Source organism: Sminthopsis crassicaudata, chromosome 1 (genome assembly GCF_048593235.1).
Source record: "Sminthopsis crassicaudata isolate SCR6 chromosome 1, ASM4859323v1, whole genome shotgun sequence".
Lineage (NCBI taxonomy): Eukaryota > Metazoa > Chordata > Mammalia > Dasyuromorphia > Dasyuridae > Sminthopsis > Sminthopsis crassicaudata.
In genome coordinates this window covers 584,407,104-584,432,061 of record NC_133617.1, presented here as the reverse complement: position 1 = coordinate 584,432,061, position 24,958 = coordinate 584,407,104, and the positions used below count along the sequence as shown (strand labels likewise).

At 33.8% G+C, this 24,958-nt stretch overlaps 1 protein-coding gene across 4 annotated transcripts in view; it reads right to left on the bottom strand.

Annotated features, from left to right (window-relative positions):
* The window catches only part of SCAMP1 (secretory carrier membrane protein 1), a 134,557-nt gene that overhangs the window by 52,836 nt on the left and 56,763 nt on the right, over positions 1-24,958 (bottom strand). For all 4 annotated transcript variants that reach the window (XM_074282334.1, XM_074282336.1, XM_074282335.1 and 1 more), the window contains 3 exons: positions 22,558-22,686; positions 18,306-18,465; positions 4,199-4,300 (listed from right to left, as the gene is read on the bottom strand). In XM_074282334.1, coding sequence (XP_074138435.1) covers positions 4,199-4,300; positions 18,306-18,465; positions 22,558-22,686 — 391 coding nt within the window. The remainder of the gene's footprint in view (positions 1-4,198; positions 4,301-18,305; positions 18,466-22,557; positions 22,687-24,958) is intronic.

Below are 24,958 nucleotides of genomic sequence, written 5' to 3'. Positions count from 1 at the left end.
ACACCTCCAACAATGACTATTTAATTATTAGATTATTGGACCATCTACTGCAAATATCATAAGAACTAGATTTAACCAAAAAGTACTTTTACTAAAAATATATTCCAATAACTCAATATACCCTTACTTAGAAGCAGTATTTACTGAAGCAGTATATACTTACAAGCCAAATAAAAGCAATTCAAGAAGACAAGAATAAATAAAAAGCTGCCAAGAAAAAGGTTCCTCCAGGTCTAAGGATCTGCCAAACTAATTGCTTTTATACTCTCTTAATATAAAGTATGTATGACTGGGTCCCAGATCAATAAAAACTCAAATTATTCCAGGTTTACATCACAACTTCCCTGCTTACAAACTGTCTTGGAGAAGTATGGTAGAGGTTAGGAATTAACTTAGGCTTACTCCGTACTAACATACTCAGTTATCCTGGCCCATAATACTCATCTTTTGCTATCTTTGCCAATTTTCTGGATATGAAGAATTGGGTCATTTGGATTTTAATTTCTTTTAATAATAGTGTTTTGGAGTATTCTTTAAAATGGTCAAAAAGTCAATAAATGTGTATTAAGCACTTATTACATGCCAGGAATCTTAAATGCCAAGGATACAAATGGGGGGAAAACAGCCCCTGCCCTCAAGGATCTCATGGTCTCACAGGAGAGACAATAACCAAATATGTACAAACAGTACAGTTAGTAATAGTCTGCAATATCTCTATTGAGAACTATTTCTTTGTATCCTTTGACCACCTACATATCAATAATCTCTTCTTGCCAAATATAAGGGTCTTTTCTCACCTCTAACACTTCTCAACACGTCTGCTGTACTTCCCACTGCTGCCAGTCTCTCTTCTCAGACTTTTTTTCTGTTCTTTCCTGATCTGCTTCCTACATGCCTGGCCACTTCTTTTCAGTTTCCTTTGCTGGCACATAATGCCCATCCTATTCCCTAAGGTTCTGTCCCGAGTCCTCTTCTCTTATCATTCTTATACTCACACTTCAAGGTATATCTCCAACCCCAATTTCTCCTCTAAGCTTCAATCCCCCATCATCATTTGCCTATTTCAGACATTTCAAAATGAATATCCCAGAGACTTCCTAAATTCTAAACGTGTAAAACTGAACTCAACATCTTTTTCCCCTTTTCAAACTTCCCAATTTCTATCAAAGGTCTCACTCTTTCTAAAGTCTCAAGTTCATCACTTCAGCATTATTTTGGACTCATCACTCTCCCTTACTCCATATATCCAACCAGTTGTTAAACTTCATCACTTCCACATTCACAATATCTCTTACATCCTACTTCTTTCTATTCACACAATTAGACCCCTAGGTTCGGATCTTCATCACCTCTCACCTAGATGACTAAACAGTCTCTTAAATTGGACTTCCTGCCCAGAACTCTACTTAATCCAGTTCAACTTACCCACTGCTGCCAAAGTAATTTTCCTTAAGTGCTGATCTGAATCAGAATCCCCTCTAAATAATCTGAAGAAATGATCACCTAGCTATTGTTTAAAGATTTCTAGTGAAGAAAAAGCCTTCTGCTCCCAAACTGATTGTTTTTGGCATTATATGACATTATATGACAGTCCTTTAAAGTACTTAATAGCTGTGTAGTTCTGATTTTTGTTCTTATGAGTCATTTCATTCTTATTTGATTTTTTATGATCCCATTTGGGATTTTCTTGGCAAAGACATAAAAGTGATTTATCACGAGGAAACTGAGACAGGGTGAAGGGACTTCCCTAGGGTCACAAAACTAATAAGTACCTGAGACCAGATTTGAATTTATGAAGGTGAACCTTCCTGACTCCAGGCTAAAGACTCTAATCCACTGCACTAGCTAGCTGTTCTTTAGACATTTTTTGCCTGGACCCAGAGCAGTAATGGGTGAAAGTTACAGAAAAGCAAATTTGAAAAGACAGCCAAAAACAATCAGTTTGGGAGCAGACGGCTTTTCTTCACTAGAAATCTTTAAACAATAGCTAGGTGATCATTTCTTCAGATTATTTAGAGGGGATTCTGATTCAGATACAGGTTAGAATAGATGGTGGCTATCTTTCCCATAGCTGTAATAACTCTCCTAGCATGAAGTTTAGAATGTAGGTATAGACATTCTTGGGTACCAGTAATGTGTTAATTCTCTATGAATCTATACTTACATAAGAGAAGATGCCTCTCTTAGTCATTAATTCCCCAATTCATTTCAGCTACCATAAAAATAGCTTTGTATTCACAAATGGAGATTGTCTAAACTTTGAAAAAGTAGACCAAGATATGAACTTTTCTGTATTGCAGCACTCCACCACAAATAAACGAATTATACAATCTATGTCGAGGAAAAAATGTTTCATCTTTTGTTTGCTCAAAAGAAACACAAGAACTAATGAGGCATAGCTAGCCTTGAAGTCAACTATATCAAATTACTTAACCTCTCAAGCTAAGGGAGAGAGAAAGGAAGAGAATATAGAACTCAAATTTTAAATGAATTTTAAAAATTGATTTTAGGGGGCAACTAGATGATACAATAGATAGAGCACCAGTCATGGATTCAGGAAGACCTGAGTTCAAATCCAGGCTTAGATACTTACTAGCTATCTGGGCAAATCATTTAACCCCAATCCTACTTGTACCACCCCAATTGTTTTTACATATAATTGAAGAAAAAAAATTTTCTTAAAAAAGAAAAACTACATTTGATTTCCATATGGCAGGACCACTATCTAATCCACCCCAGTCCCAATGATTAGACAAGTTTTTCCTTGAAAGGGATCAAAGCTGCCCTCCTCCTGCTTGATTGTCTAGGGAAATTAAGGCTCAAAATATTCCTGAAATAACTTTCTTATACCTGTGACCATAATGAAGTGGCTTCCTGTTTACCCATGGACCTTTTTTAAAAAAGGCCTTCTACATGGAGACACAGTAAGGCATATCAACACCACTTGAGCCACCACATTACTCTGCTGACCAGACCCATTTTTAAATAGAGGTAGCAGGCCTCTGATCTTTCTAACCTAAATATTTCTATAATCATACTGAATATCTTTTCTAATTTATGACTGAACAACTCTTTTTTAAGCTTTTGAATGATGAAATTAGTGTCTCCTAACAGCAAACCTGAAATAGGTCCACCCATCACCCTTTGCCCCTGCCCATCCTTGCTGTGTGTTCTGGGGAAAGTCATTTGAGCTCTCGATGCCCTGGGTCAGTAGTGTCAAAGTCAAATCAAAAGGAAGACCACTAAACCCTACATAAGGATCCCTGTGGGCCTTGTATTGACTTGCAAAATTTGTTTTTATTTGTTTTGTGAAACACTTATTGATTATATTTTAATATGATTTGGGCAGTTCTTAGACATGGGAGTGGGGAAGAAAGAAAACATGCTTGATACCTCTGCTCTATATAATTGTTTAAAAAAACTAGTAAGATGAAGAAAAAGTAAAGACTGGTATAAGAGGAAAAATTCTTCATCCAGGAGTTCCCAAGATCACTGAATTCACAGGTCCTGTCGGTATTCCCCAAGAAACACAGAATAAAGTATTCAAAAAGATTATGATTCCATGACTGTAATACAAAACACTGAAAAGCAGTGGAGGATAAAATAAACATGCAGAGGACTAGATGTGTGACCAAGTTAAGTAAGGGCAGAAGAAATAACTAGGAGTAAGGCAGAAGAAACAACAGTAAGTCAATGTGAGACAACAGAGATCTCTGTTGGCATCTGTAAGGGGATCCATTCCAACAACTGTGCTACCTTGAGTTCAGACTCTACAACTTCATCAGCCTCATGGACCACATATGGAGGGTGCCATGTTATCTCAAAAGATGAAATTAAGGAAGAAAAAACAGAACAGGGGCAAGTATACAGAGAAGAAATACATGCTTTTTATAAAAGCAAAAAAAAAAAAAATTACTTAAAATTTTAATACAACTTACAGAAAACAGATTGGTCTTTAAATTTCATATTCAACCTATTTTAAAAATAACACAGTGAATATCTACAAAACAATGATTCAGCCCAACTGTAATCTTTCAACAATATTTTGTTAAACTATGTTAAAAAAATAAGTTGAGAATTAAATATCATTTGCATATTTTTATGTTATAGTATGGAATTCCTTACCTTTGTATTTTTGAAATCTAATATATTATATGAACGTGCATAATTTAAGAAAAATTAAAATTAAATAACTTACCAATTGCCCCAGCTCTGAAATCCAGCAGCCTGAAGTACATGTACAGCAAACTGACAAATATACACAAAGAAGAATACAAAGAATCTGAAGGAACTGTCACTCCTGAAAGAAAAGGAAAAATATATATTTTTCTCATTATACTTGACATTCATTAATGTATAACATTTAAACTAAAAGGAGGAAACAAGTATCTCAGACCCAAAGAGCCACTTAAATACCTCTCACTGAAGGAAAAAAATTCTTTTATATTGCACATAGATGAACAGTTGAAGGAAACTGGCAAAAAGCCAATTTTTAACTTTTTGAAATCAGCAGGAATTTAGAAAGGCCTTTTTAGTGAATAAATATATAAATTGAGATTTATCTTTTGGTACTTTCCCCTCTTAAGAATATAGTAACCTATGACAAATAACTTATTCCAAAGAACTGTAGCATTACAGAAATATATTCATAGGTTCTATGATTCCACATTTCCAGAAAATGATGCTAATAAAGCATTCACATATTAAAGGAGTTTAAAGTAGTGTAAATTTATTTCCACACACACCCCCCCCAAGGCTGGGGTTAAGTGACTTGCCCAGGGTCACACAGCTAGGAAGTGTTAAGTGTCTGAGACCAGATTTAAATTCGGATCCTCTGGAATTCAAGGCTGGTGCTCTATCCACTGCACCACCTAGCTGCCCCAATAGTGTAAATTTAAATGATATTGTCTAAACTTCAACAGCAGGAGCAGGAGTATTCACGTTTCTGACAACTTTTACTTAGTATTTTTTTCACATAAGTAGTATGAGAACAACAATTACATTCTTGCCATCAAGGAGCTTACAATCTAGTAGAGGTGAAGAATCAAGTATGTTGTGTGTTATGTGTGTATGTGTGTGTGTGTATGTATGTATGTATGTATGTATGTATATATATATATATATATATATATATATATATATATATATATATATCTCACTCAAACACTTCATTCAATTCATAAAGCACAAACATATAGAAATTTAAGGATAAATGCATAGAAGGGAGTAAATACAAAGAGATTAAGTACACAGAAAAGGTCAAATGGAACAAAAGATCTGAAAAGGAAGAAATCTAAGTTGAGAAAATCAGAAAAAGATGGGAGCTAGGTCTTAAAGAAGCTTTCCACAGGCAGAAATATGGGGAGAAGTCTACTCTAGACATGGGGAATAAAATGGTCAGTCAGAAGCCTCTGAAGGCTAAAAATGTAGGCTGGATCCAAAATATCAATGCTTTATTTGACCTCACAACCTGGTTAAAGCAAAATATCTGGGATTCAGAAATTCCAGAAAATTGGTACTCAGGAAAATAGTATAATCACGCAAGCAAAGGATATATATACCCACACTATATGGCAATATAAACAAAAGTTTGTCTCCACATGCAAGCAGTTCAACCCAGCCAGAGCATGATGAGGGAGACATGTTAGAATAGAAACATGCTCAAAATTGGAGTTCAGGTTACAAGGTTACATACCCTAAGAATGGGCTTAGTTAAGAACAGGTAATTGATGACAGAGGTAGAAGGGGATATTCTTAATCAACCCAGATGTGGTAGAAAAATTCTTGAGTCACTTAACAATACTAGGAAGACTCAAATATGAGAAGTTTCTTTACCTGGACTACAAACAGGCAGGAGGATCTAATGTTAACTTAGAAGAAGAATGTCTTATTAAGATCCCTGTAGAAGGTCAAGAATTCATCCAATCAAAAAGCTAAAGGACCTATATACCTGACACAAGAGTTAATTATGGAAAAGAACAGTCTTTTGTCTATGTGTTTCTATTGACATCAGAACCATTTAATCTAAGTAACTTTCATATTGGAGTCTTGCCATCATAAATATAAAATCAAACAATAATTATAGCATCAACAAAATAAAGTTTACAATGGAGATGATGAATGACTTCAACTGCCAAGTTGCCTTTGTATTTTAGTTAGGATATAATGAGGGATCCAATGAAGTTTTCTAAATAGGGAGGTGGCCTACTCATACAGTTAGGAAAATTATTTTCAGTAGAAGTGTGAATGACGGATTGGAGGGATGAAGGAAGATGAGGAAATCAATTATAAGGAAACCTATTATAAGAAACTCAGCATGATACTGTGATGTGACATCAAGTGAATTATCTCTAAAAAGCAGACGAAACAGATAATGGTGAGGTACAAAGTGAAGGAGATAAACAGAAAAGGGCTGGTAATACAGGTTTGCAAGTTCACTAATAGAAGCTACACCTTTGGAACTATACTCAAAAGGCTATAAAACTGTGTTTACCCTTTGACTTAGTAATACCATTACTAGATGGTAAGGAGAGGATGGGGGAGGAAGACCAAAACTCAAGGATAAGAACTATAAAATACAAAAATACTTATAGTAACATCAATTAGGGAATGGCTGAACAAATTACAGTGTAAGTTTGTAATGAAATACTATATAGTGCTCTAAAAAATGAAATGAACAGGATGCTTCTAGAAAAATCTGAACATACTTATATGGTGGAGCAAAAAATGAAGTAAACAGAATCAGGAAAACACCATACACAGTTAACAGCAATACTATATAAAGATGAACTGTGAATGACTTTCATTCTTAGCAATTAAAAAAAGTCCAAAAGAATTCTGAAGGACCTATAATGAAAAAATGCTATCTACCTCTAGAAAAAAGAAGTGGTAGAATTCGAATGCAGATTGAAACAAGTTTTTTCTACTTTAATTTTCTTGGTATGTTTTCTTTCAGAAGATGACTAATATGGAAATGTTTTATATGACTGTACATGTTAACAACCTTTATCAGATTGTTTACCTTTGCAATAAGGCAAGGAGGAGAGGATTGGAACCAAAAATTGTTAAAAATGAATGTTAAAATTGTTTTTATATGTAACTGGGAAAACATTAAATATAAATTAAAAACTAAAGCTATAGGAGATGAATAGATTGGGGGAAAATACTATGAGAAAAGAGAGTGTTAAGGAAGAGAGGAAAGGAAAGGCAGAACTAAATTTAGAGGCATTAGCAGTGCAGGACAGGGAGACAATCTATATAGACATAGATTAGCAGTATATAAAAGGAATAAATCAACAAGGATTTATTAAACACCTACTGAACTATATGCTAACCTATAGAGACAATAAAACTACAATGAAACTGTTCTTGCTCTCAAGGAATTTGTATTCTATCAAGAAAGAAAAGTTATCAACAAGCATTTATTTGTTAAGCACTGACTCTATAACAAGCATTGTGAAAAGTGCATGTAGTAAGCCTCAATGCTCTCAAAAAGCATTTCTATATATAAATGAATATATACAAACAGAAGGTAATTTGAGGAGAGATATTAGCAGCTAAAGATACACAAAGATACAGGATAATGGTTTACAGAAGTGGAAGAATCAGAGCAAATTTTATTTTGTTTTTTAAATAAGTTAAAGAAAGCAAAAGATACAGGGAAATGTGAATGAAGATGAGAGAGAAGGGAAAAGGCTAATGAAAGGAACAATATCCCAGGGAATGTAAAAGGAATGGGATAAAGGGAACCAATAAATGGATTTACTTTGGAAAGCAGTAGACCATCTTATTCTCTGGAACTTGAGGATAAGGAAAAAAAAAATGGGAAAGGATTTAAAGTATAGCATAGGGGAAAATGAGAAGCTCATTTATCTTTATCTTCTTGGTAAAATAGGAACAAAAAAGGTTTGCATGGAATTAAGAATTTAAGCAGGTTTGAAACGGCAGCCTACAGGATCAAATGCCAACCCCTTAGTTTAGTATATTCATTATCTACCTCCTAATTTACCTTTCATATTACTATCCTTGTTCTTTTATGTTCTAGCCATACCATATTTTCATTTATCCACGGTGTTCCCCATGCCTGGAATATATTCCTTTCTTGTCTAGCAACCTGTACTCATGTTCCTCTTGTATTCATCAACTCTCTGAAACCTTTCTGAACCTTTAGGCTCAAAATGACCACTTCTTTGCTTCTTATCTTTTACCTTACACTCTACTTTATTTTATACTTACTGGTGTAGATATAGTTTATCCCAATGGTGTAAAATTCAAATAGAGGCTATAAATAATTCAAATAAATAAAAAATCCAAATAAGAGCTATTAAACCATACAAAAGGATCTCTATGGCCACAGACTGACTTAGAACCACATATTAACATCATTTATTTTTATTAAATATTTCCCAATTGCATTGTGATCTTATTCTGACTGCACTGAGGACCAACTTACTTGACACCTCTAGTGTATCCCATTCCTCCTATTAGACTAGAAGACCATCTGAGGATAGAGACTATTTTCATCTTTATATCCTTCACACCTAGTACAGTATCTTAATAGCATTCACATTCAAAAATGCCTGGTGAATTGAACTGCAATAAGCCAATGACTTGTATGAAACAGTGTACCAAAAATAACATTTCAGACAGGGAATGCCAAGTTCTCAAACATTAAACACAAATGTCCATCTTAAGACAGTCAAGGAATAAAGTAAATTTCACTAGCTCACAGAAATTCACTTCACCTAGAATAATATGACAGGATAAATATTAAGGGCATGCTTCTGCCATATATATTAGAGTACTAAGAATACTATGGCAGGATTGATCTAGAATCAGAAAGCCCCTAGTTCAATTCAATCCAGCTTCAGACACTATTGTGTGACTCCTGATTAAACCATTTAACCTCTATCTGCCTCTGTTTTCTTATCTACAAAATGAAGATATTAACAGCACTTACCTCCCAAGGGTGTTCTGAAGATCAAATGAGATAATTATGAAGCAGTTAGCAGTGTCTGGCACATGGTAAGTGTTATATAAATGTTAACTATTATTAATTGAAATCTTTCTTTTCTCAGCTGCCAGGAGGCCTAAAAATTACACAGTTCTCTTTAGCTGCCTTTTAAATTCTGCTGTCCTTTCATTAACACTGGTGCTTTCTGAATGCCTTCAGCCCTGAAGCAGAGAATCTCTGAAGGTCTCTTAATCACCTAAGTACAATAATACCCTATTTTTTAAAAGTAGTGATATAGTTCTACTGCAGGTCAAATAATTTCAGGGTACATGGTTAAGGTCTTTTTTTGTTGTTCTGTTTTGATTTGCTTTTTCCCCAATCACATCATCAAAACTCCATAGGATAAACATGATTATTTTTTTAGTATTAATATTAAAACAAATTTTGCCTGCTTCTGTATTATTGAAATAAAGATAATCAAAACATTGTTTATAGTCCATTTTCAGCATTCTTGACAATGTATCAATCTCTATTTCAACCACTCACCAGTTCAGTCAGTCACACCCCAGACTTCTCTCATCACTAGAAACTTGTTTCACCTTCAAGGTTTTGAATTTTGAACACAAGATCACAGATTTAGAGCTGGGAGGAACTTTAAAGATCTTCCAGAGGAAATGCCTAATTTTACAGACAAGGGAGCTGAGATTAAATTATCTGCCCAGGGTCAAATAACTATTCTTAACATCTAGCCCAGTATTCTTTCTATTGGACCACTTAGTTGTTGATCCAAAATGTCTTTCCTTCTCTTTTGCTCCCTTACCCTTATTGAAACTATTCTTACTCCTCAGCTCAACTGGTGATACTTTCAACTATTCCTTTTCTCCCAGTTAGTCCCCATTTGGCTTTACTTAACTCCCTACATAAGTCAATTTAACCTCCAATCAATTCTCAATGCTGATTTTTGACCCTTTCTTTCATTTCTAATGAGTCTTATATTACACTTTCTACAACAACTGCTTTAAGTATTTTCTAGTCTCCTGAACTTTTAGCCCAAATTTCTAAATGCCTATTGGTCATCTTTACTTAAAAGTCCTGCCAGCAACTCAAATTCACTGTTAAAAACCAAAATCATCATCTCTCCTGCCAAAATTATTCCTCTTAACTTCCTTTTCCCGTTATTCAAATTTTAAAAATTCAAAGCTATCTTATCCTCCTTTTGCTTTCCCTCGTCCTCCAAATCCAATCAATTGTTTAATTCAAGGTATGCCAGTATGAGCTGCATATCAACTAACCCCAATCTGAAGAGAGAGTACACACCATCTCAACAAGGAGCAGCTTTCATCTCCAGAAATAAGCAAAGATTTATTTGGATGGTTTAAATGCCAAAAGATCCCAGGAAACCTCTAAAAGTTAAAAATATTGTTATTCAACAACCTCCAAATAGCCTAAGCTTTCCTTTTTTCATTCCCATTACCTTTTAGGTTGCAACTAGGTATGTGACTCTTCTAGCTGGACAGATACTTTTCAGTCTCCTTTACAAGATCCATCAGCTATTCCTTGCTTCCTATATATAGGTGCAACAAGAAGACTGATTTTCTCTGTGTTCTATTAAGATAAGCTCATAGTTTCCCATGGGTTCAACTCTCATCTCTAAACAAGATTGTCAAATTCATGCAAACAGCCCTTCTCATCACTCTCTTTCAAAGTTTAATTTTGCATGTCCAAATGCCTACTAATTTTACTTGGATATACTAAAAACATCTCCAACTCAATAGTCCAAAAGAGAAATCACCACTGTCCCTCTACCCCTCAAACCTGCTCCTCTCTCTTCCTATCTTCTCTATCTCAGTCAAGGATACCATTATTCTTTCAGTCACTTAACTTCCCCAATCTTGATGCTATCATTAACACCACTCTTATTGCACATGTACCTCTAGAACATTTCTCCCATTGGGCTCTTTCTATTTACACAGACATAGTACCTTATCTGGATTCCTGCAAATCTAACTGGTCTACAATGTCTAGCCTTTTCATTCTCTACTCATCCTTAAAACAGATGTAAAATTGATATTCCTAAAACATGGATTTGACTATGTCACTAGAAAATCCTCTGGCATTTAAATCAAATGAAAATCTGGTTCCAAGTCTTTCTAAGCTAATTACCTGGCAGTCTCCTGTTAGCCTCAAAGTTCCAATCAAAGTGGACATGATGTTCCTCATGCACAATATTTCATTTCCCATCCACATGCTTTTATACAGGTTTCCCTTTACTTAGCATTCTCTCCTTCTTCATTTATACTTCTTACAACATAGCACCTTTCAAAGTGCAATTTGAGTGTCATATCTCATTCAAGAAGCTTTTCCTGATTCCCTCATTTGCTGATATTCCCACTCCAAAATCATGTCTATTCGTCTTCTATACAGTTTATTCACTTATCCGTAAGCCTGTTGTATTCTTCCAACAGAAAAAGCTTCTTGAAGACAGTCTTGTTTTTGTTTTCTATACTCCTAATAGAATAATGGGGACATAATGGGTGCTCAATAATGCTTTCTGACAGATTATAGATGACTACAAGAGCCCACTTCTAATCAATCCTCTTTCCAATCCAACCGTCCCTGTGCTCCTTAACCTACTGAGTAGGGTTTAAACTCCTCAGTCAAGGATTTAAGACCATCTATACATCTGATTCCCACATGCCTTTTTAGTTCCCTTCTGACCTTCTCTTTTGCATAAACTGATAGTGCTCTAGTCAATTTCTTCAGCATCCCCTGAAAAGGAAATCAAAATCTCATAGCTAAAAGAGACCTACCTCATCTTACCTTCAACACTGGATAAGTGGAACACTCAATCTCATGTCAAGGAATCTAAGTTTAAATCTTGGCTGTCATTCTATTACCTAGAACCTTTATTAACATAAATATCTATGGATCTCATTTGTAAAAACCATACTTAGCTCAAGGTCAGTTCAAAAACAGGCTATGGGCTTATCAGGTATGTAGTTGTCACCCTTATATGATCCAAGGTCCCTTTTTAGTCCCAGAACTTATCTTCACAAGCTAATTCATTCCTATTTTTAGATAGCTCTAAATATTAAAAAGCACTTTTGATATGCTTACCTAACTCAGATTCACTGGTGATAGTTCTGCCCTCTAGAAGCAACCAAAACACGTCTAATTCCTCCTCCAAAGACAAACAACCTTTTCTGTATTCAATAACAATTGTCACATCCCACACAACTCAACATCTCTGACCTTTCCCAAGTCAGGGCCTCTGCTTCTGCCACTGCTTCCATATGGAATATGCTCTTGTTTCCAACTTTGCATTTTAAAATTTCATCTATTCTTCAATGCCTACTTCTAATAAAACCTCAATATCTTCTCTGATCCTGCCCCTCTCCACTCTCAGCCAGGTGTGATTTCTGTCTTCTGAACCTCCAAAACATGCTGTTTAAACCTTTTATGGCTATTATTACAAAGCCCTTCTCATAGATATCTACATATTTTTTAATGTTTCTTCCTTGCATATAAACTCCTAAGGAGCAAAAATTTAGTAGTTTACTTATAATAGTCCTTGAATTAATAATTATTTTTAGAATAAACATGTGAATAAGCATGGTGCCCAAAAGCAATAAAGCATTAATTACATCTTTTTATACCAATTTCCTCTTTCCATCTAGGTTGAGAGGATTTTACTTTTTATGTTCCTCTCCTGATATTCTAAGCAGATATAGTCAACTTAAAAAGTCACATTGTTATCTAAAATAAATCAACTTTGCCTATCTGTTCAAGGTTAAGCAGTGATAGTTAAATACAAATAATTTATTATGTCAAATATGTTAAATATAAATAAATTACTATGTCAAATCTGGACATGTTTGTAAAATGATCTTTGATAGAAGCAAGGAAAATATGGCTCAGATAGTTCTAAAAAAACAAATATTTAGATATTAAATTCTTTATTTTTTAATCAAAAAAGTAACAACAAATGGAGATCAACAGAAGAATTAAGAGCACATGCCCATACAATAATTATGAGGACTTCAAAAATTTGACAGCATGAGACTGAGCAGGAGATGAGGTTAATTAAGCAGCTACCCTCTTAATATTAAAATGATAGATATGCTTAACAATACACTGTTAAATCTTTCTCAAATTTTAGTATGATTCTTTTATAAAAGACCAATTTTTGAAATAGGGCAAGGAACAACTATATGCTACTCTGGTTTCTAGCTGTCCAAGGTCTGGAATCATTACATAAATCAAAGATATGCTCTCTTCATAATCCTAACTTATCCTTCTTTTTCTCTCTTCACTCCATCAAAACCAAACTTTTAGCTAGAGTCACTGATCAGACTAATTTACAAAAAAAAATTATCAGCTTCATGCAGCAGTTTAACTTTTTTTGTGTTATGGAATTTTTCACAATTTGGTAAAGATTATAAATACCATCTCAGAATAAATTTAAATGCATAAAATAAAATACATAAAATTAAAAAGGAAACCAATTATATGGTGAGATGCAGTTATCCAGATTTTTTTTAAGTTCACAGACCCAAGGTTAAAAGCTCCTAATCTACTGTGTTACCCATACTAGAAGTTTTCCTATTTTCCTGAGGCCAGATTTGAACTAAGAAAACAAGTCTTCCTGACTCCAGGCCCATAACTCTATCTACTGTACCACCTAGCTGCCCCATTTATACATGCTTGAGGTTTCCAAAGTACTTTGCATAAATTAGTAGTATAATGATGAGCACAAGAATCCTTTGACGTGGGAAGGAATATTATTTGGGAAACTTAGGAACTTGCCCATGGTCACAAAGGCAATTATGAGACAGTCTATCATTACTATAGCAATCAAGATTTGAACTCAGATTCTCTGACTCCAAAATCAGTTCTCTTCTCAGGTAATAAACAAGTTTCAAAAGTAAAAGTGCCTTCTATGTAACAAGATATTGCACTGGCTTTGAGAATACAAATACAGAACTGAGCCAGCCCCTGCCTAAAGGGAGCTCACATTTTACTAAAGGAGTTACTAATTCACTAGAGAAATTACTAAATTCGCACCACATGTTCACAAATAAACAGACTAAGGATATATATAAAATATGTGATGGGTGGGCAGGAAAAACAGGTAAATCAGAAAAGACTTCTAAGGAAATGACACTGGATCTAACTTTGGAAGAGAAATTCCTGTTTCCAAGAAATAAAAGTAAGGAAGAACAGTAAAAGTTTGGAAAGATAGATGAACTTTGTGAAAGCATGAAGGTTTGAAAAAAAAAAAAAGGCATATAGAACAACAGGCACATCAATTTAGAGAAACATAGGAAGAAGCCCAATTGTTATGGAATGTGTATCCTAAAACCACATGTAGAACTTTTGAAGCTTCCATAACAGAAGAAAGGCAAGGTCAGACCTACAATTCTGGAATTTCTCAGGAAAAACAGTATGATGCAGTAAAAAACATACTGGCCTTTAAGTCAGGCAAAACCTGAATTCACAGCAACCTGCCTCTCCTGTTTAACAACTGAGTGAATAAGGCAGAGTCACTTAATCTCTCCAGTTCTAGTTTCCTCATCTGCACAATGGGGTAATAAAAAGGGACATTTACTTCACAAAGTTGTAGTAAGTTGGGATAAGCTGCAAGGTTTAAATAAATTTAAATGCAAATTTTCAAGTCTAGAGGCTGCCAGCTATTCTCATTCCCACCACATGACAACCCTGTGTAAAGTGAACGCAAAGAGTGCTGGATTTAGAGAAACTATGAGCTCAACCTGTTTATACTCTGCATTGCTTTTATGGCCATGGGCCAATCCCTTAGACTTCTCTGGGCTTCAGTTCCTTCAAACTCAAACAGAAAGAGATCCCTACAGAATACATATTGACTTTAAAAATCATATATTGTTAGTGTAAATGTCAATAATACTTTTATTTTGTTAAAATATTTCCCAATTTCATTTCTGATTCATGCCAAGGACTGAGTTTAATGCCCCTGGACTAGAAGAACTTGGAAATCACTTGCAAGGCTCAAAATTTATGGTCCTATGTTCTTTAAAACTTTCTGAACTTAAAAATGCATTTCTCTAAAAACAATTTGGGCCCTCCTATTCTCCCTCAATTCTTGAGCCTCATCTTGACTCCCAATCCAATCCCTCATTGTTCTCCAAATTAATCATCCTATTTTCAATGCACTTTCCTTACTTCTCAATCCCATCAACAATGGCCATCATAATGCTGGTAATTAATTTCTTTTTTGACCAGAGAAACTAAAAGATGGTCAAATATGGTGTTATCATGAACAAAGGCATAGAGGAATTAGTACCTGTCAGTAGAGAAGATGCTGAAACTGAGAAAATCATAAATCATTTAAGTATTAAGAAAATATGCCAGCAGAATCAATTTAATAAAGAAGGAATTATCTTTCCCTTTCCAATTTGGGATGGTTCTAGGATCTTCAACCTTATCGGACATCTAAACATGCTTCTTTTCAAGTTCCTTCCTAACCTCTCTTCTACATGCAAGTCCTTCAAATAAGTGGGATTAGTACAATCTCTTGAATTTTCTCTTTTCCAGATCAAACATTCATGCCCTGTTCCTTCACTTAACTTTATATAAAATAATCTGTTTCATTTTACATGTCTTTACAAAGATCAATGAAAGTGGTTCAGCAATTTTATGTGAGTTCTTTCAATAACTGTTGATATAAATGATCTAAGCCAACTTAAATCAGAGATATTTAGGTGCTCTCTTAATCATTTTTGTTCTATCCTTTCTAAATCCATGATCAATGTCCTTGGCAGAGAAAAAAAGGAAGCAGAATAACATTACCTCTACCTTCTCTCTACCTCTTGCCACTATCATTCCTTCCCTCCTAATCCATATGTTCCTCTAAAATATTGTTAGTTGTTCTGCTTTAGACAGAAAGAACTCCCGAAGAAATCTAAGTGACTGTGAAATTTCTCTATTATATCATGTATCACACTAAGTTTGTGATCTGTTTCTCAAATTCATCAATTTTCTTTTTGTCCAGATCATGATAATATGTGATACTACCACATGTTTTTGGCTCAGGCAAACTTCAAATATTCCCTCTCTACCATTCTTTCTCTTCTTGGTTCTTAGATTTAGTGATTTAAGTATATCTTTTTTTTTTTGGGGGGGGGGGGTAATATCTTCTTAATATATAATTGTTACTCTATCATCGCCCAACAATGTGACTCCAACTCAGTAAACATAATGGACCTACTAGATATCATAATACCAATTATCTATTACATATTTTAAAAATTAATCACTCAACCTAAGTGCATCACTTGAAGTTTACTAAAATTCTAATTTTTAATTAACTCAATTGTAAAGTCATGAGAGCAAGTGGCATTAAGAGTATTCAGATCTGAGATCCTTTATCTTTAAAAAAAAAAAAAAAAAAAGTACAAGTAATCACTAACTTACCTGCTTTAGGATTTTTATAGTTATTAAGAGAACAAATATATCACTAAATGTTTAACTAGTAATCACAAGATTCATAGCCAAAGGGGCCTTATATAATTTAGTTTACAGATTTTAAAAATAAAAGTGCCTCAGAATAGTTAAGTGATTTATCTATTAGTTGATCACAAAAAAATAATCAACAAAGCTATGATTCCATGCTATATTTCCTAACTTCAAATTCAGTATCCTGTTGACTACTCTATGCTGCATCTCTATCCAAATTTAAGTATTAGTGGTTTTATAACTGCTAAGAATTCCCAAGAACATTTAATTAGTGAAGCAAGTTTAACAGAACTCAAAATTTTGTCCCTTGGGGGAAGAAAATGCCAAAGTCATCCACTCACAAGGTATACTAATGATACTTGCTTAAGGTTTTCCATAAAATATTATTCTCTTTACTCTACAAGTCTGAAAAATGAAATTTAATTAACTTCTTTGAGGTATGTTATACTACTATTTGAAGTCAGGGGAAAGGGGAGAAAGAAGGAAGATTGCTAGTAGTCACTAAAAAGCTATAATCAAGGTTCAGTATTGCTGGGGTTCAAATTTTTGTCCCCAATATAAAGTAAACCTAAGCTTCTTTGTGACAGGCCCTTTTTCTCTAGCTTCACTTTCTCCTTCTCTTCCAACCTATTCCCATTTGTTCTCTTAATTTTACCCTTTCTCTGTCAAATACTTTTCTACTATCCAACACACCTTTCCTAAAGCCTTACTTCTCTTTTTCCTTCCTTTCAAATGGAAAAACTCAAGTAATTATTTTATAGGTAAGATATATAAACATTACAGATAACCAAGTGAAACTAAGTTTATACAATCATAAGGAATAAAAAAATAAAGCTTATGAAGTTGTTAATGGTTAGGTATATATATTTTTTAAACTATAAGGCAAATTTCAGGCAGAAATGGGGAAAGTAAAATAGCTTTGTGTGTGTGTGTGTGTGTGTGTGTGTGTGTGTGTTTTTCCCAGATCACACAGCTAGGAAGTATTTAGTGTCTGAGACTAGATTTGAACTCAGGTCCTCCTGACTTCAGGGTTGGTGCTCTATCCACTGTACCAACTAGCTGCTCCTTGTAAAATAACTTTTAAAATGATCAATAAACAACAAAAAAAATTTTTTAATAAAAAATGCCATTATAACCTCTGTTGATAACTTCATAAAATTGTATACTAGCCTCTTAAATTTTCTATCATATAGCAAATATTATATTAGCCAAGGACTAAGCTAGAGACTTATTTTTGTCTCAATAAAGCTACTCTAAGGAAAAGAAAGGAAAAGTATGCCATAAATCTAATCAAATGAAAATGAAATGACATAGGAAGGTACTTAACTAATGGTTAAGTGTATATAACCATATAAGACTGCCATAAATTATTCCTAAATAACACTCATGAAAATATCACGCTTGTTATTCTCACTATCTAAACAGTATTACTACATAGATTACCTTATTTTGAAAATGAAAATTAACTGACATGGAAAATTACTAATCATAAACTAACAGAGATGAAACCACATCACATCAATTATCCACATACCTTGAAGACCATTCAAAATTAAAAGGTTATAAGAGCAAACTTTACATTTGAGTAAAAAATGATAAGAATCAAAATATTCTTTAAAAGTTTCTCACACACAATAGAATATTTTCACAACCATAATGCTTTTTACCTAATATGTTTCTATTGGAAAAAATTTATTTTATATGCTATCAACTTTTGTGTTTCAATTTTCTTTTCTTCAATGAGGCAAAGTGGAGTCACAAAATTCTAACAATGAAAGGAAGTCACATTTTTATTACATTTAAGATTTACTATAACAATTATTTATTTCATAATCATAAAAGATCACATTTGAAATTTTACCTGAAAGCTCCATAAAGTGGTCTGTACCAACAGACAAACGAACAAGGAGTAAAAAGCATGAACCAGAGGATACTCAATCCAAAATCAACTCCCCGTCCAGGCTCAACACAAAACCAAGCCAGGCATCCAAAGATATTTAGGAACAGTGTTACAGCATGGACTGTGGAATCAAAAAACACAAAAAGAAAATTTAACTCAACATATCTGAGTTTTTTACACAATTATAAATTTTGAAAAACTACTTCCTAATACTAAATACTTTAAAATGACATCCTATACTACTATTTCCAAGTGTTCATTATACTTCAATAGATCTCTCAGGTCATCCATATGGACATGCCTTCCAGAGGTAGATTGCAAACTTTCTCCACCTTCTTCTCATGTGCAACTCTTGCTATGATTTCCAAACATCCTCTTTGAAGGAGCTACCCATGTGTTGAAAGGCCTTCCTCTGGTTCTTTTAATATATTACAAATATACAATCATAACAATTAGGCTATCCATCTATTATACCCTGCATGCTTTATACATGACCTATACACTCCTAAGCCAAAACTCCTTTACGACAGGAGCTATTAGGGCCTTGCATTAACAAATGTTCAATGAATTTATTTTCCCAATTATATAAATCTTATAAAATCTTTGACAACAATTCTCAAGAACCACCCATAGCAATAAACTGCATCTTCCATTGTTCTCTGGGTCACTTGAAAGTTTTGGCTCTTCTGCAATTATGGTCTTTAATTCATGTACATATAACATCATTGGGGGAGGGGTATATATGAGAAAGGGATCCAAGGCAATTGGGGATAAGTGATTTGTCCAAGATTACACAACTAGTAATTTTCAAGTATCTGAGCACAAATTTGAATTCAGGTCCTCCTGTCTCCAAGGCTGATGCTCTATCCACTATGGTACTTAACTGCCTATATGTAGTACCAACGAGAAAATTCTAACACTGAAGTGTTTATTTTTTCTTAATTTGAATATACAGGAAGGTATATCAAGGTATCCTAATATTTAGCATGAATTCTGTTGTCCCTATAATGGTAGCAAATGGTCCTGTCAAACTAGGCCAGCCCATGAATTATGACATGTTCTCTTAAAGAAAAGGTCTATCTCCCATCTCCCCAAAGATCTTTTCATTTCTCTTCAGACTTTTAATAATACCTAAGGATAACAAAAGCATTCTGTCAAAGAATTACAAAATCTTGCTAGTTAAGTGTTGAAGTACTACAGTTACCCCTAGATACAGATTTGTTCAATGTAATTTGCAAAAAGTGTTTGCAGAGGTTTTTCTCCAGAAACCGTTCAAGAAAAGGTACTGGAAGACACATAGTCTAGTAGAAAGAATATGACACCAGGAATTTTGATTTCCAGACACATTTTTCATTATAATCTTAGTTTTAATACTCTATAATTCTGGTCATATCATTTCACTACTCTGGATCAGTTTTCTCATTTGCAAAACAAGGTAGATGAATCAGATAAATCCTCTTAGGTTTCTTCTAGTTTTCAAATTCTATCAAGCCCCTTCTGAAAACTTCTTTTAAAATGGTTACTAAAAAACAAAAAAACAAAAAAAAAACACTGGCAAGGCCTTGGAGGACTACATAATAGTCCAACTATAACAATTACTACTTCTCAAATTTTTATTAGCAAAAATCAATTCAGATTAAATGATAACATTGGACGTTTGAGGAAATCTCAATCATGACTTCTAACAAATCCATGATTCTTAAAGGCTTAAGGTGAAAATGTATATTTCCAATACTGGGGTCTACTTTTCTTAGTTTCTTTCAATATTCTTGAAGACTGTGCAAACTCTTAAATATAGTTCATTGTTTTTAATGACAGAACAAGAATCTATACAAAACAGAAAAATGCAATCATGGACCAAAAGAATTAACTTAATCCCTTAAACAACTTCATGCCCTATTGATTAAAGTTAAAAGTTACCAAATAAAATCATCTATTAATCTTCAGTCCAACAAAGTTACCAAGTGAAATCACATATTAACAGTCAAACAAAGACACACAATAAACTTTTATTTGAAGAAAAATCAGAACAAGGAAACCTAAAAATTCTTCAAGTTAAATGTGGAAAGAAAATCATCAGAACAGAGAATCACAGATTTAAAAGCTAGAACCTCCTTTAGGAGTTAATAAGTCCAACTCTCTAAAATTATAAATGGGAAAAACAAGACCTAAAACAATTAAGTGACATGTCCATGGTCTCAGAGATACAAGATGTGAACCAAAATATTCTTTATTCTAGGTCTAATGCTCCTTCCAATATGCCACAATGCATCTCTACAGGATTAAAATATGGTGAGAAGATTTAAAGGACATTATTGACACTTTAAACAATACATTTTAAAAAATTTTATGGGAAGAAAAAAAATTTTTGGACCAAACCCGTGATTCCCATTGATATAGGGAATACCTAAGTGTGGAAAATGCCTCTACTAATGCAAATCAAGAACTATTCTTCACTTACAGTTTTTAGAGCAACTGTCAACAACACTGAAGATATCACAAAGCTAATAATTATTAGTAGTGAGGCTTAAATCTTTCGAAAAATGCATCGACATGCATATAGCCTCTCGCTATTGTGAAATCATATGTGTGCGCACACACACACACATACACACACTTGCACATACATATGGGTGCATACACACACACACACACACACACACACACACACACACACACACACACACACACATATATATATATATATACACACATATATATTCCTATATAAATTTTTCTTGATTCTAACATATAATGCAACAAATAATAAAATTTATTTGTATCTTCTTAAAAACTGGAAATTTCAGTAATGATATGTTATACTATCTAAGACATTTACAAAATAGTCCAGAATTTATAAAGAACATTACACAAAATTATCTCATTTGATTTTCATGACAACTATGGGTGATAAGACATACCAAGATTATTACCTCATCCTCTAGAGGTGAGTAAAATGAAGCCAGAATCTGTTAAGTGACTGACCAGCCTATATTCACACAATGAGTAAGTATTTAAAGAGGATTATAACATAAGTCTTTCCCAGATTCTATGTGCAGTGCTCTTCCAATTATACATGCTCTCTACCAATTTTATGCTGGGACAGAAAAGAGTACAGCAGATTACTATAAAGGATACTTATCTGATTCGGCCAATCTTACTACAAGAATACCATTAAGCAAATTACTTTAAGGTACTTAAGAGTTAATTCTTTTTTTATACACAACATTCTTACACTCCAGAAACATCTATCCATAATTATATTCTTTAGGACTTTCCTCCCTAGTCAAGTTTACATTATCATGAATAGGGCCAGGGAAAGTCTTCATATATATATAAAAACTTGATACACACACATTCAGCAGCAAATATGTATCTTTCATCTAATAACCAATTAAGCTAACTTCAGAGAGACTCATCACCAAACAACAGATTTTTTTGGAGAAGGGCAGAGGAAAGTATGGAAATTAACAAAAGAATTACAATCCTAATCAGTAGAAGGGGTAATAAATTGAAATTTTGAAATAAACATTACAATTATTTTAGAAATGCTCTAGGTACCTCTAACAAAACCGGGAGGCTCTAATCAATAACACTTCTTCCACTAATGAAAATACATTTACTTGTCCTAAAAAATTACTATTTTAGTATTTGATTTGAGGGTAAAATTACCTAGAAGCTATGATAAAAGATTCAGCTTATTCTACAGTCAAGTATTCTAACTCTATTGTTGAACAAAGTCATGATACTTACATTTAACACAGATACAAAAATAACTGTGCTTTGTTCTCCATAAAAATAACACTATATGCTATTTTTAATGCTATTATTTTTTAAATAATCACTGCATAGAGAATACATTTTAGAAAAAGAAAGAATTGTTACAAAAAGATTACCTATCAGATGCTAAGACAGTTCTATACACATTTTTCCTCAAAAGCATTCAAGTCTTTCCCATTATTTTTTCCCCAAAGGTTAAATAGATGCTTAAATAAAAATAGTTTCCTCTGGTAAGGACATTTGTTATGATTCGTATTTACATCTCTAACGTACATCTTGGATCTTGTCTTGAATCCTGAAGCTGACATTTGGTCTTTTAAGAAGAGGAAAAATTTTTATTTAATAACCTTATAACAAGAGTCTTAAAATAGAAATGTTAGATTCTGATGACAAAATAAAAACTGCAAAACTATATAGTTTATTCTATACTCACACATCCACAAGTAGTACATAATCTTTACTGTCTTCTGAAATTCTACAGGAATGTCAACAGAAAAATCCTGATAGAAACAAGGTCCCACTGGAAAATTCCCAGGAAGAGGTGGCCAATTATTTTTTCTACCTACAAAAATGAAAGAAACAAATCCTTTTAAAACTATACCATATGTGTTATTCTTATTTAGTACATCGCATCAAAGAGACCTATTTCCTCATGTAACATATCTTCCTTACTCTACAAAACATATAACTTTTTAATAGTGGTTACTGTACTACTTAAAGCAAGTACTTTACTTAAAGAAAAAGTAGTATCTACTACAAATGAGTAATACTTTTTCACAAGTTGCTTACCCAACCTTTTGGACATTAGACTCCCCAAGTGAATTAAGTTGGTTCTGATTCATATCTTTCACAGAATATACACTTGAAAACCCTTTTAGTTTAACAAGCTCTTTCAGAACTTCCATTTCAATGAAAGTTTTTGAGAATCCCAAGTCATCTCCATGGCAATGAGTTATCAGAGCAGCAGATTAGACAAACTACATTTGCTTCATGTCTTTTAATCATCATCCTGTAAATCATATATTTCATCCTGTAAACCATATATTTCAACCCACATCTCTATAAATACCAAATTCTACCAAAACTTTAACAAGAAACCACTTCTGAACAACACACTGGACACTAAAATCTTTAAAGATTTTGTTAACTCTTATCATTTCTCTCCAGAACTTCTACACTTCTCTACCATGCCCAGAAAATTATTTATCCTGGAAATTCCCTCCAGGCCCCAAAATTAACATACTCTAAGTACTTTGTGCCCTTGTGATCTCTCCTCTCATTGGATAGCTCCTCCTAAAACAACCTCCATTTAAAACCACCCAAGCCAGCCACATGTAATTCCCCTCTATGCTTTACTCAGGAATTTTTCTACCATGTTCAAGTATCTTTGATTCTCACAACTCTATCTCTCCCATCTTTTTAACTTCTATGTGTTTTACCTGTAGAATGTAAACTCCTTAAGAACTAGACTCTTTCTGCTTCTAAATGTATTCCCAGCACTTAGAACAGTGCCTGGCACATAGTGTACACGTAAAAAATGCTTACTGGCTGAGTGACATATCTGAAACGGATATCCCACAGTAATTTGAAACTTATTATGTACAAAATAGAACTCATTATCTTTCTCCCTAAACTTTCTCTCTTCCTAACATCTCTATGACTATTATCAATGGCACTGCCAACTTCCAATCATCTAGTCTCACCACCTGTGTCAAATCTCCCACTCTTTCATCCCAACCTCTCTCTGCTTTAAGTGTCTTCTCTCTCCATTCCATTGTCCACTGAGCTGTTAAATTGATCTTCTTAAAGTGAAGGTCTGACCAGGTAACTCCCCTATTCAATAAATTTCAATGACTCTCTATTTTCCATAGGATCAAATGCCAAATTCTTTGACTTTTAAAGGCTTTCATAATTGAGATTATATTTTTTCTTCAGGAATGCTTGAAAGTCCTCTATTTCATTAATCTCCATTTGTGTCCATAATAAATAAGGGTGGTAGAGGGAGGGAACAAAACTATTCCAAGAATTCTTACAGCACTTGTATCCAATCCACATTTTTCTTTGATACTTTCTAAATGTTTCTTTAAGTCACTGTACTCTGTGTTTTGTGTCTTGAGCTTCCCTGTCACTACAGTAGCTTTTTATGGTCACTCTTTATTTATTCATTTTTCCAGCCTTCTTCTTAACTTTGGAATTTATGTTAGTGATAGGTTCTACATTTTCAGTTATTCCATAGTGATGTGATCTGGGGAGAAATCATTCCCCCACCCCCTCTGCTAACGATTAAAACTGAGACTCTCTCTCCATTCTTGGGCTTAGGACCACAAAGTTATTTCTGGAACATCTCTGTTCCCTATATAAGTAAGGATCCTCTTCCCTCAAAATCACTGTGACCCAGAACTGAATAATGGCTAACAGAGCTATCAGATATCAACAATTCCTGCTCCTACAGGTACTACAGGGGGTTCCCTGGGATCTCTTTCTGCCCTGGTGCTCAGTTCTCTTATTGGTGCTGGGTTTCTTCTCCCTGATACTATTGACAGTGTTATGCTATGCTCCTGGCCAGCCCCCTTACTGTAATATCCATGGATCTCTTCATCTTCTTAGGCTATAAAAATGACTCACAGTGATTTTTTTTTTTCCCCTTGACTTTCTTGATCAGAATTCAGCCTGGTGCTTTTAAGTCATTCTAAGCTAAGGCAAAAAATACTAGTTCTCATTCTGCCATCTTGATTCCACTCCATATTTTCAATCTTCCTATAAATACAAATGTATTCTAACCTGCCAAAGTCTTGAAAAAGCAAAGATAACTAATAAATTTTGTTCTTTTTTTC